At 34.7% G+C, this 13,717-nt stretch overlaps 1 protein-coding gene across 1 annotated transcript in view; it reads left to right on the top strand.

Moving 5' to 3' along the window:
- AP2M1_2 (AP-2 complex subunit mu) overlaps window positions 1-13,717 on the top strand; it is a 114,409-nt gene that overhangs the window by 34,884 nt on the left and 65,808 nt on the right. The window contains exons 17-19 of the mRNA XM_051212611.1: window positions 1,658-2,080; window positions 4,961-5,012; window positions 9,461-9,524. Coding sequence (XP_051072801.1) covers window positions 1,658-2,080; window positions 4,961-5,012; window positions 9,461-9,524 — 539 coding nt within the window. The remainder of the gene's footprint in view (window positions 1-1,657; window positions 2,081-4,960; window positions 5,013-9,460; window positions 9,525-13,717) is intronic.

The raw sequence follows: 13,717 nt of genomic DNA on the forward strand, positions 1-13,717 counted from the left end.
TCTAACTCTACTCTGTTTCTTCCATTTTAATGATAAATTTCGAATTACCAGAATCGGGAATTGTGCAGATTGTAGTAATTTTAATAGTTGAATTCATGAGCCGATCTTAACTAAATCACCATTGCAAATCTGGAAGCACTGAACGGCCAAAGGTCCTAAGTTCAAGTCCTGCGTACGAAATCGTGGATTCACGCTACTGAGGAGCCTCATACTAAGACTAAACGGGCGTGTAATGCTTCCAAGTTTTCAATGGTGGTATCGCTTAAATCAACTCATGATTAAAATTCTCAATTACTTATAAGTAATATATTTTATTTACCTAATAGAATTTATAACTCGTATTACTTTTTCACTGAAATCTCATAAAAACAATCATTATTTTATGTCAATAACGTTTCATTAAGTCCTTAAATTAATGTAGCTTTGTAACTTCCTATCCATTTCTTGTGATGACAGTACACTTTTCCAGTAAATAATTAATGTTTTTGTTATAATAATTAAAGGTCATATAGGTGTAAAAATAATTAATGTTCCTAAATTTACCGTATTTTACCATAGTTTCAATTGTTTATTTTATATATTTATTTTAACACATAGATATTGTTACAAGGAGGCACCAAATACAATGCGCCACACAGATCTCATTTGATATGTGTGGGGGCTGTGATACTGCCCGGGTTCCCAATCCGAAGCAGGTAGTTTTCTTAGAGGGCCACATCCGGAACCTTCGACCTGAAGGTCAGACCTACAGGGCAGTGGAGCATCGTAAGGAGATGCAGTCCCATGGTAGCCGGTGACCAACAATTGGTTCATACGCCATTTGTTCCCTCAGGATACTGGAGCCCATGTGGAACATTGGTTTGGAATGAGGGTTTTCCAACTCCCCTAGGTGGATCCTCCATATCCACCAACCAGATTAAAGCGCCAGACATTGAACTTTCATCCTTTCAGTTTTGTAAACAACAGTAATGTCACGAGAAGTCAGTGAGTAGAACTTCCCTGACAGAGGCTATATACGCGTGGTCATGTGAGAGCATTTGGAGAGGGAGAGCAGACTCTCCCGACTCTCGGCCGTACCAGGGCATTTGAGGGCAATTGTTTATTTGGTTTTCAAGATTAATTGTCATCACAATCGTCTGGCCTGCTTCGTCACTATTGAATTAGCTGAATTTTCAACTTCACTTAGTTTATGATGTCATGCAAACATTGTTTTATGTCACTGATGAACCTTATCTTACCTCCTACAACTCCATTAGTCATTAACTGACATTCAAAACTTAGGCTATTCATTTTGAAGCTAACTAAATCATAAGCACATATCAAGAACTATTCGAGAAAAGACTGTGTGATCCGCTTTAAACAATTATTTCTTGAGTTTTGTGATCGCTCTCCTTGACCATCAAGATTATGCTTTATCCAACCTCCTCATTAAGCCTTCGAAAGAACACCTAACAACCAGGTAGTAACAACAGTTTACACACGTTATTTAGCACTAGTGTACAATTTTTTCCACAATCACAAATGTCATCAGAAATATCTACTCTCAAAAAGTTCCATTTGTTTATTTTGATTTTTTCATTTGGTGTGTTTTAATTTTTCTATTCGTTTATTTTTCTTTTGTATTTTCTCTTCATTATGTAAACAAATACCAATTTAGTTTGCTAGTCAATTCACATTGAAACCCATGAAATTACAAACATTTCTACAAGCTTGGAATTTAGAACAATGTGAATATGTGGACAGTTACCATGGTGAACAAACATCGAAACAACAAACGCATCAATTAATATCAGATTTAACATTTTTAATGCATCTATGCAATGATATTGCTACCAATTGTACTACCACTACTACTACTACTGATAATGATAATAGTAGTAATAATAATAGTAATGTAATTGTTACATCAAAGATGTATTCTAATGATAAAATTTTAATGAAAAACTGGATTGAAAGGATAAATTTATTACAAGATCAATTAAATCCCAATATTGGACGATTTTTATGCTCACGTCCATCTACATGGAATCAATGTTTATATTTAGCCCGTGATAAATTTCAACATTACTTTAATCATAAAGTAAGAATGATATTTGTCTTTCAAAAATTTTTGTTTGTTTCTTACATTGAAAGCTGTTACGATTTCTCTTAGTACGATCTAACTACTCTTATTGCTTAGGATTCACTCGAAAAGTCCTCAAATCAGAACACAATTGAATAGGAATATGACTATATTCCAAATAACAATGGTGGATGGAAACAGGAACCGCAATAAGTAAAACCTTAGTATATTTATAAGTTTTACATAAAGTTCTATTTGATCACAGATGCCTTAGAAACGTTGCTCACATCTGCTGGGACCACTGGGTAAGTAATAGTGAGGTTGGACGCAGGATATTAGAGAACGATGGTAAATCAGTTGATGAGGTTGTGAATTTTCATCGACTGAGATGGTCGGACTACGTATTACACACGCCCCACCACCGATTACCACAACAGGCAATGCTAACCGGTGTAGGGGATAGTTGGAGGAAAGTTAGGGGTGGCCAAACCAAAACGTAGCATCAATGCTTGAAGTCACTAACTTCTAGTCTGAGCCACGTTGGTAGATGCAGACTACTTAGTTGGGGTCCACGTGACTATCGTAACCAACGGTTGTAGACTCTTGGTGACATGGCTCAAAATCGATCACAATGGCGTCGGTGTATACACTCTCTGTCTTCCCTTAAACTAAGAGATTAAAATCGCTTCATATCTTTCTTTCTACCAACTAATTCTTTCTTCCTGTACTATATCATTATATGCAATCTTTCTTTTATATATTACCACTACTGAGTATACTTACTTACTTGCTTTCGCCTGTTACTCTTAATGGAGCATGGGCCGCCGATCAGCATTCTCCAACCCACTCTGTCCTGGGCCTTCTTTTCTAGTTCCATCCAATTCTTGTTCATTTTCTTCATGTCTATTTCCATTTCCCGGCGTAATGTGTTCTTTCGTCTTCCTCTTCTCCTCTGGCCTTCAGGATTCCATGTGAGGCCTTGTCTTGTGACGCAGTTGGGTGCTTTCCTCAAGGTATTTCCTATCCACTTCCAGCGCTTCTTCCTGATTTCTTCCTCCGCTGGGATCTGGTTTGTCCTCTCTCACAGTAGATCGTTGCTAGTAGTGTCTGGCCAACGTATCCGAAGTATTTTGCATAGACAACTGTTAATAAACACTTGTATCTTCTGGACTGAGTATACTACTTCTATGAATTTGGTGTTCATGTTGTTGTGCGAATGAGGTATGGCAACTTGGACCGATGCATATATGTGCATGGTCCTACGTTGTAGCTGATTGACTGACTGAGGGGATTGAAACTGATCATTTTGTGTTACATTACCGTTTAGCTGTTCAGTCGGCATTTGAATTTCTATATAATTTGTCCATTTACACTGATATCTTACTGAGCTATAACTGAGGTATTCACATAGGTTCCTCCTTAAATAAACTGCAATAAAACTATACTAAAGGAAAGATTTCAAAAGAATCACGACGAATTTCCAGCTAGTTTCTAGTCAATCAGAAAACAGCTTATATAAATGGATAATTTCTGGAAAAGAAAACTATAATATTACAAAGCGTAAATAGATAGTACATGAGTATTATTTGAACTAATATTTTATACAGGTTACTGTTACTGTAACTCGAAAATAACCAGTCACAAATTCATCTTAATGGATATAGATTATCAACATTCTCGAACATTTGAAAGGTCCGAAACAGATTTTTAAGAGTCCCCATATTGTTCTTAGTTAGGATCAAGATTAAGCGTTTAGATTTAGAGTTTCCATCAAGAATTGACATAAGCTCTGACGCAAACTAACATCAACTGTGATATAAATATACTGTATAACCATAGAGATGAATGAAGTTTGCTTAAGACTAAGACTTACGGATAGAGTCTATTTACCTGTTATCTACAGTCCAAACAGACAGAATTAAGGGTTTGATACTATTAACATTATCATTTTTACTCTGTGCTGGTAAAAAGTAATTCTTCACTAATGTTGTAAACACTTTGGAGCAGTATACAAATTTATCTCTACTGATCATTATACATTATATTTGTAGTTCGTACTTGAAGTATTTATCTAGATATACAAACATTGCTACAAGAAGGCAGTAAATAGATATGCGACACATATATTATTCATTCTAATTGTGTGAGGGCTTAGATACTGCCCAGGTGCCCAAACCGAAGCAGGTGTTTTCTTAGGGGACCACACCCGGAACATTTGACCTGAAAGTCTGATCCATAATGCAATGGAGCAACGTAGGGAGATGCAATCCCATGGTAGCCGGTGACCAACAATCGGTTCATACACCATTTAGTTAGGAATTCGGGTTTTCCAACTCCCAGGTTAGAGCGCTGAACATTCACTTTTCGTCCTCTCAATTTCGTAAACAACAGTCATGCCGCGAGAAATCAGTAAGCAAAACTTCTATGAAAGTGGTTTTTATGTACGTGGCCATATGAGAGCATTTGGAGTGGGAGAGCTGACTCTCCTCACCTTCGGCCTTACCAGGGCATTTGAGAGCGTGTTTAGAGTATACACTGACTTGAACCACTGTTCGATAAACAACTCAATCGATTAGAAAACAAAGTTCTTTTTATTCATTTTCTGATTTATATATGAAAGATGTTAGAAACACAAATATCTGCACATGATTATAAACCATTTCAATGGAAAAAAAAGAAACATGATAGGATTTAAGTGTTTTTGTTTTTGTTTTGAAAATGGCTTACTGTGGAAATCATTCAACGAGATTAATATCTAACTATCACATTTCAATCGTTTCCTGTCATTAGTAAATTGAATGAAAACTAATCTTACATAATCACTTGTAATGATTTAAGCCAATCTTTTTTGTTTGTTCATTCCTCACTTCTTTTTGTTTTGTTTTTTTTCTTGTTAAGGCTCGTCAATTGTTACACTCTTTCCCCATCGATACAAAATTATCAAATGGAGGTAAGTTTTAATATGATTTTAACCTCATAAGATTTTCTTCAGTGTTCTTTCTCTTCTGAATACTATTGTGGTAACCAAAGTCATGTTTTTTTGTAGTTTCTTCTCAATTGATGATCCAACTTTAACGATCAACTTGAGAGGTTAACAACTAGTTTCAGTGACTTGATATCGTGTACACTACGGTGAGATGTTAAGTGGTTAAAGGTGTACAGGAGAAAACTCTTTTTGACTTTAGTTTCTTGCTAGTTGGTACTCGTCAGCAAGATGTTGAGGGTATTGATACGAACGTAGATCACTCAGCCTTAAAGCTATTCATGCCGTAGCTGAACTCCTGTGGGATTGAGATACTTCGAATATATTTTATTTACGATTTTTAAGTTCATATTTAACAAGGAGCATCAATCCCTTCAAGATTGCTGGTCGCCTTGCTTACGAGCACCAACTAGCACGAAATATAGACCAAGAAAGATTTTCTACTGACTATCTTTAATTTGCTAACGTACTATTTGTTGTCTTTGCTTTTTCTCTGTTGACGCTTAGGCGGAGGATTTGTTCTTCGATTGAACTAACAGGCTTATTAATAATTGAGTTCTATGTTCTTTTCACTGTTTGATGGGTTGTAAAATACGTTTTCTTAAAAATAGATTCAATTTCGAATTCATCAGTTCTTCTTCATTTCGACTCAATGTTTTTTATCCTGCCATAAATACTCTACTAGAAAGTATTTTTCGTTTATCGAATAATTGATGGTTTAATTAACCATCTGTTTAGTTTTGTCTTAAAGACGTTTTTATTAAGAATGAGTTTCGAATGTTTGCGGATATGTTTTCATTTTGATAAAATCACCGTCTCATGAAGTTTTTATTCACACTGAATCTTTACCTTTCGGTTGTTTCAAGAATATAGACATATCCCAATACCTGTTTGTAACCGTTTCGCTGAGATGGAAATATGATTCAACTCTGTCTATTAAATACCTTTGTAGCAGGATTTGTAACTAAGGTATCTTTCAAAAAACACGTATACCTTTTAAAGGATTTCTACTCTATCATGATAGTCATATTAAGCCTTATGAATAACTGGCATCTGGATTGACAATCACAAATGCAGTTCATAAGGTTTTCTCATTCGTCCCACTCCACTTTTATTTAGCTTCGTTGTAGGCATTCTATTGGAGATAATGCTTTGTTCGTTCGATTTCCAGACAATAAGCTACTAAGAGATCGTTTATCTATGATCTGATCTCCAAACTTTTAGTTGTCCGTCGTTTATCTAATCGATTACAAGTACGTACGTTCATCAGTTCGAGTTGTCACACAACATTAGCACAGAGATGCAGTTGTCGATTCGAATCCCACAGTGGAAGGTAGTAAGAGTATAAGCAGTAGTCGGAAAGATTAGGGTTTGAGGATGTTATTCAAGGAGTATAATTTAGTGAAATAAATTTGGAATGAGAAAAAAGAAAGAGACATGAAGAATTCGGGAGATTAGAATTTGGGAAAACACAAAGAGTAGATGCACCTGCGCCATTTCAAACGATTTTGAGCCATTTCATTCAAGGTCTCTAACCGTCAGTTGAACCACTAGCACAGATTGACTTTACTTAAACAATCATTAAAGAAACAAGGAAATAGCCTACTGGTCATCATACCCTGAACTCTCTAATATATTGCGCTTAACTTTCAAAGTAAATAACTATCATTCAATGATCTACATTTCTCAATCCTAATGCTATAGGGTCACTCTATAGGAAAAGACTAAACAGCTGTCTTACTAATTACTTACTTATTTACTTATACCTGTTAGTCCTCGTGGAGGAGTATAGGCCGCCCACCAGCACTCTCTATCCAACCATGTCCTGGGTAAAACTTTCCAGCGCTTTGCTGTTGTTATTCATTCTTCTGCTTCTATTCCTCGACGTAATGTGTTCTTTGGCCTTACTATTTTCCGCTTCCTTTCAGTACTCCAAACAACTATCTAGTACTTCCTAATTTCCAATAGTTGTTTAAATAAATTACCCTAATACCTAATTGTTGTTTCATTGTTACTACCCATTCGAAGAAATCACCATAGGAAATATTTTTATTTTAATATATCTTGAATTGAAATATGTAAATATTCAATAATTGTCAAGTTTTCTTTTTTTTTCTTCTGATTGTTCTTCATTCATCTCATTCTACATTTAATTAATTTCCCTTAAAAATAGAAGGTTCATTCTAGGCAAATAGATATAATTGAATTTTATCTCTCCTGATTCTTGTTGCCTTTAGTCTCTTCTCGCTTTCCCTCTCTCTCTCTCTCTCTCTCTTTCTTTCCCCCTCTTTCTCTGTAAGCATGCGTGTCTGTCATATTGTATGCATTGCTAGTTACTTAAAGAAGAGAAGGAGAGATGAGAATGAATTCAATTAATCATATTATACATATCTATACATAAACATTCATAATGATGAAGATGATGATGATCTAATTATAATAAGAAAAATTTCAACTGACCTTTGAAGTTCCATGGTTGACCAATTTATGCTTCAATCTGGGAAAAAAAATTTTTTGTTATTCCCATTGTTATTGGTAGAGTGTAATGTTCTTACTTAGTTTCTAATTCTATATTTTATTCACATTATTAAATATGACAATTTCATATATTTATATATATATAGTTCTATCACATAGATACACTATCTCTTTTACCCTCTGGCATTCATTCTTATCTCAGTCTCTATCTATTTATCTATCTTTTGAGATCATTCAAAATTCTATTGCATTTTTGATGATGATCTGATTTAAAGTTGGTTTTCATCATCTGAGATGGTTGAGGCAGAATTTATGTGCTTCTAACTATCATTGATCTCAATGTACAATGTTTCTTGATGTAGGAGAAGGTTTAAGGAATTCCAGGGATAGGCAAATCGAAATATAGAGTAAATCCGTAAATTCATTGGGCAGTGTTGTTAGGTTTAGACTATCAAGTCCCAACCTATTCCCACAGCACTCATCATCGGATGTCGAAGTTGTGTGGTGCATGGGGGTATATAATATGTGTCCCATTCACATCAGTCGATGAAGATTTATTACCCGACCAATAGATTTGCTATTGTCACCTTGTACTTTATGTATAACCTTAGGGTTGCTAATGAGATAGTCTCAACATACATAAGAAATACTTCGAAAGGAGTCTGTGATGAAATACTAGTAACTTACAAGTATCCTATATTTCTGAGCACTACATTTAACACTCATAGATTAGAATGGAGAAAACTGCTTAACAGAAGAACCACCGTTTGTTTGGCGGACAGATAGTTCGTTTATGACACATTGACGTAAGCTGGCTGACCGTACAGAAAATTTTTCAGTAACCGACTCATCAAGATTGATGAAACTTCCAATGTTATAATCATTAGTTCAAGATACTGTATGACCTGACCTATAATCAGTTACAGTGGTGTAGATGTATTCACTCCCTATTTGAACTTTCAAATAATCTTTTCTTACGTTTCCTTCTATTCTAAAAATTCATCTTTTCTCAAATCATATTGAATTAGCCTAACGTTTTCTACTACTAATGCTAGTATTTAAAGTGCTGCATACTTGGGTTCGAATCTGATTGTGAATATCAACACTGGGACATTTTTGTAATCCGACTGAATAGTCTCAAATTGATCAAAGTGCACATCCTAGATTGTTCTCATAGCTCATAATTCAAATATACTGTAAATTATTACGGAAGTTGAAAATCAATTGTCAGTATCATAAGAGGTATATCAAGAAAAATGTGATTGGAGGATGATGATTTTCAAGGCTTAGCATTACAAAATTGTTGAATATTCACTGACTGGTAACTGTGTTATGATCTATATAACCTAGTGGTAATGTCTTCAATGTCAGCATCAGTTCTCCTAAAATTTCAAATATTTCTCACGGATAAGTATCAACCAACAGAAGACAAACCTAAACTCGACTAGTCAGTGTTAGGTGCTCTTAATGGTATGAAAACGTTTATCAATTCTCAGTTCTTCACACTATAAGTAAAAAAAAAAAGCAAACTAAATTAAAGATGATTTTGTTAATTGAAGAACTTCACCACAGAACTGAAAGCAATCACCACTGAAACTCATTCACACAAAGCTTTTTGTGAGTAGTTCTATATATGCTATCTCTGAACTTAAGACCTCGATTAGATAATTGCAATATACAGAATGCAAACACAATACTGAAGTAACTGCAATGATGATCTGATCGTTCTATCTGTCGATTCTCTTCAACCATGTAATGACATTAAATTTACTAGAAATCTATATTCTATTGTGGCCCTATATGGAAATTGACCTGAATTGTATAATAATGGGATTTAAACTACTTATTATACTTTCATTATTTGTTAATTTTTTTTGTTTTTTTTTTTCGTTTCCAAGTAAAGATCTTTCCGAATTTGTTTTTCTATCATTATTTAGCACCATTTTGGCAATTTCCTAAACGTCCACCTAAATCGATTGAATTTTCCATAACAGATCCATTGTAAGTTTTGCCTACTGATTTATGTAACTATACTGTTGTTTTTTTTCTTTTACTTTACAAAGATAACTGAAATGATAACTAGTGTAACATTCGACTAACAAGCATTAATTATTTTGTACATTTCAGTTAGTACCATTTTATAACACCACACGTGTTAAAGTTAATGATCAAATTCTTAGCCTACCTAACTTACTTACGCCTGTTACTCCCAAAGGAGCATAGGCCGCCGACCAGCATTCACCAACCCACTCTGTTCTGGGCATTCCTTTCTAGTTGTATCCAATTGTTGTTCATTCTTTTCATGTCTGTCTCCATTTCTCGACGTTATGTGTTCTTTGGTCTTCTTGTCATTTGACCTTGAGGATTCCAAGTGAATGCTTGCCTTGTGACGCAGTCGGGTGTTTACCATTGCTTAAAATATCATAAATTTACTTGCTTTTTTCTGGTTAGCGTTTTTTTCTACGGGATGAGGTCTATAACCCCATGCCTAACCTTCCCCCCCCCTTATCCGGACTTGGGACCGACAGTAGCCCCAGAGGGGCCACATGTAAAATAAAAACTCATCATGTGTTCAACTATGTGTAATATGATTGAAGCTGCATACTTTGTTATCTAAGCTCTAGTAACATGATCCAATTCCACCCCAAACTGTAAAATAGTGTTGGTATAAACAAAGATGGATAGTGGCTAGCAGTGGAATCCATAACATGTGTTTCGTCCTAGTAGTTGGTACAGATAGTTCCTGGTAAGTTGACATTTTTCAATTTATATTATCATCTCTTTAATTAACATGCAAATGTCACTTGATTACTTACCTCATCCACAAGCTGAACTTATAGACAAACTGGAACTTCATTTTAAATGCCTTTCAATGATGATAACACTTTCCTAAACAGCAGCTGATAAAAGGTTTTCTAGTACTGGCCATTTTTTTTCTAAAAAAATTTCGAACTGCGTGCATACCATCGAAACAAATGCAAGAAAAACTGTCATTCACTTTGGTTGATTCTTAATCTGACCCTAGAAACCAAATATATGAATACCCATCATAGTTTATTAGATCAATGAATAACACAGTTTAACTTTTTGTTTTTCTTTTTCTCAAATTTTCTTCATACTTTTGTAACTGAGTCAAAAATGATTAGACTCTTTAATATTAATAATAATTGGATGATCAAAATGCTTAAGGCCAAGGTAACAATAACGATAAGACGTACTTCTTTTGTACGTATAGTTCTGGTTTAAGCTCCTGGATGGTAAGAGCTTCGGCTATTTTTAAAAGTTGGATGCGAAGAAATCTGGGTAGATTTGAACGAATCATATAAACAATCTTAAATTCATTTTTTGGATCTGTGGAATGGTTACAGTCAATTAGGTGTTCAAGTATAGGTTGTTTATATCATTCGTTCAAATCTACCCAGATTTTTCGCATCCAACTTTTAAAAATAGCCGAAGCTCTTACCATCCAGGAGCTTAAACCAGAACTATACGTACAAAAGAAGTACGTCTTATCGTTATTGTTACCTTGGCCTTAAGCATTTTGATTATCCAATTATTATTATTATTATTATTATTATTATTATTATCATCTTTAATATTAACTTAATTGAAAAGTATTTGACTTGTATCCAATTGGATTTAGATTTTTGTTGTTGTTGTTGTTGCGTATATAGAGAGAGGTATATAACGATTATTATTTTTTTTGGTTTTTGAATTCTTAATTAGTTTTGCTTTATTATAATTGTGAAGGGAAAGAAATCGCGGCATGAACTTTTTTCCTACGACAAAAAAAAAGAGAAAAGAAAAGAAAAGGTTTATAAAGAAGAATAAATTTGCTAGTTGGGAAAAAATAAAATAAGATAAAGCTATGAATAATTGAAATATTGTAACCTCCAATAGGATGAAGTAACTAAATAGTTAACAATGACACAATAACACATTGTATTAGAAGATTATTCAGTATCATTTACGATATAGAAATGAATCGATATACAAGGTTAAAAAGGTTGTTTTTTTAGTGTAACTATTCTTTTAAGTTAAGCCAACAGTATACCTGTGATGATAATGGTTGGTGGCGGCTAGCAGTTGGATCCAAGACGTGTGTTTAGTTCTATTTTCGACTTATCATTTGCATGTATCTACATCTTAGAGTTGATGTTCAGTCTGGTACTCGAACTCAGTACCGTTCACTCTAAACTCCATCAAGCTATCTACTTAGCTACTGAGTTCAGATAGCCACTAACTTTTGTAATGAAAGGAAGTTTAATTTATTTTTGTATTGGTTGTCTGAATCTTCCGATTGATATTTAGGACTGCAATTAAATCAGTAGCTAAGTGGACAAAGTGGTAGCGTTTAAAGTGAACGGTACTGTGTTTGAGTCTTGGAGTGAACATCGAATCTGGGATGCAAGTACATCTAGCTGAAGAGTTCTAGAATCGGACGAAATACAAGTCCTGGATTCCACTTCTAGCTCTTATCCATCTTTGCTTACAATGATTATCACTTAAGGTTATATCGAGGCAATCTTCACAGGATGCACGCACATATGCCAATAACAGTCTGATCAATTACAACACCGAAAAAATTCAAACAATCAATGCAAAAGTGAACTTTTGTTTTTAAAACCACTTTTCAGCCAATGAACAAATAGTTTATATGCATCCAATGTAAGTAGTGAAACCTATGAAAGTACGTTTATTCTAAAAGGTTTATTCATCTTTTAACTCTTATTATCAGTTTTTGAATCATAATCTTATAGAACTATTGCTAACAGAATCTCGTTGATCTTCGTATAAGTTTATCTGTCCCACAGTATTCCATCTTGTAATCGTAAATAGTTTTAGATATAATTCATCGTCACCTTCCTTACTTACACCTTTTACCCTTCGTGGAGTGGCATAAGTCGCCCACTAGCATTTCCATCGAACTCTGTCCTGGGCGATCTTTTTTAGTCGCTATTCATTCTTTTCATGTCTGCTTCGAATTCTAGACGTAGTATGTTGTTTGGTCTTCCTCTTTCCCATTTCCATTCAGGATTCCGAGTTAGCTCTTACTTCGTGATGCAGTTTGGTGATTTCCATAATTTATGTGCTATCCACTTCCATCGTTATTTCCTAATTTCCTCTTCAGTCGGAAGTTGGTTTGTTCCCTCCCACAGTAGGCTGTCGCTGATGGTATTCAGCCGACGGAGTCCTCAACCAAAAAAAACTTTATTGGCGAATTTACTAGAGTTAACGAGGAGTTATGATACAATAATGTAGGGAATTCATTTATAAAAGTCGTTATCTAATTTTTTCTATCCCTACTTTAGTAGTTAGGCTTCTATTCAGCAGACAGTTAATAAAGTGGTTTGTTTGAAAATGTACCTTTAAAAAAAGTAAATTGAGGCGTAGACTCACCACTTCATGTGTTATTTACAATCTATAATGAAAGAAGTAAGTATTTGACATGTTGCACGCTATCTTCACTCCTCATTGTGCTTTGGAGTCTGATAGGATGAAATTTCGATTATCTACTGATGTTAGTAGACTCTACCGAGGCCCAATTATATTTTTTAACCTTCTTGTCAAAATCGCTGATAAACATAAATGTTGTTTTCATAGCTTTATGGATATCATGCCGAGCTATATCAAAGTAGACAGCATTCTCGTAACTGACCAAGTGCTTTTTATTTGCTCGTTAAATATACGCTGATCGTCCTCATCATTGAGTTGAACTCTAAACGGACTTCCTTTTGTGTCTTTTCTGAGTCCTGTAAAACACAGGCAAACACGTGCCAAGAGATTAACAGTCGTCTATCGAGCCTTTCCAACGATGACTTGTGGCGATATGGTGTATTTTTATCCATCGTCGAGTCGATTTCGAGAGTCACTAAATCTCTCCGGAAACGTAGATTTTGTTCTTTCTAAAATAAACAGTTGTCTGACAGTTTCAGTAGTCGGTTGACGTTATTTTTTCCTCAATCTACCATAAGGAAAGGTCCACCTAAATGTCAGTTAACTTAAATTGGCCTAACTTATCTACGTGGTCATTAAAATTACAACGTCCGAGGAAAGAAAGTGAGTTAGATATAGTCTTGACGATCTGAAACTGTAACGGCATATCTCAGGGGACAACTTCTCCTTGTCAACATATTTCATATAATAGCTTTATAGGGCAATGTGAAGTGTTCTACTTTTTAGCAATGACTTTT

This window comes from Schistosoma haematobium, chromosome ZW (assembly GCF_000699445.3).
Source record: "Schistosoma haematobium chromosome ZW, whole genome shotgun sequence".
Taxonomy (NCBI): domain Eukaryota; kingdom Metazoa; phylum Platyhelminthes; class Trematoda; order Strigeidida; family Schistosomatidae; genus Schistosoma; species Schistosoma haematobium.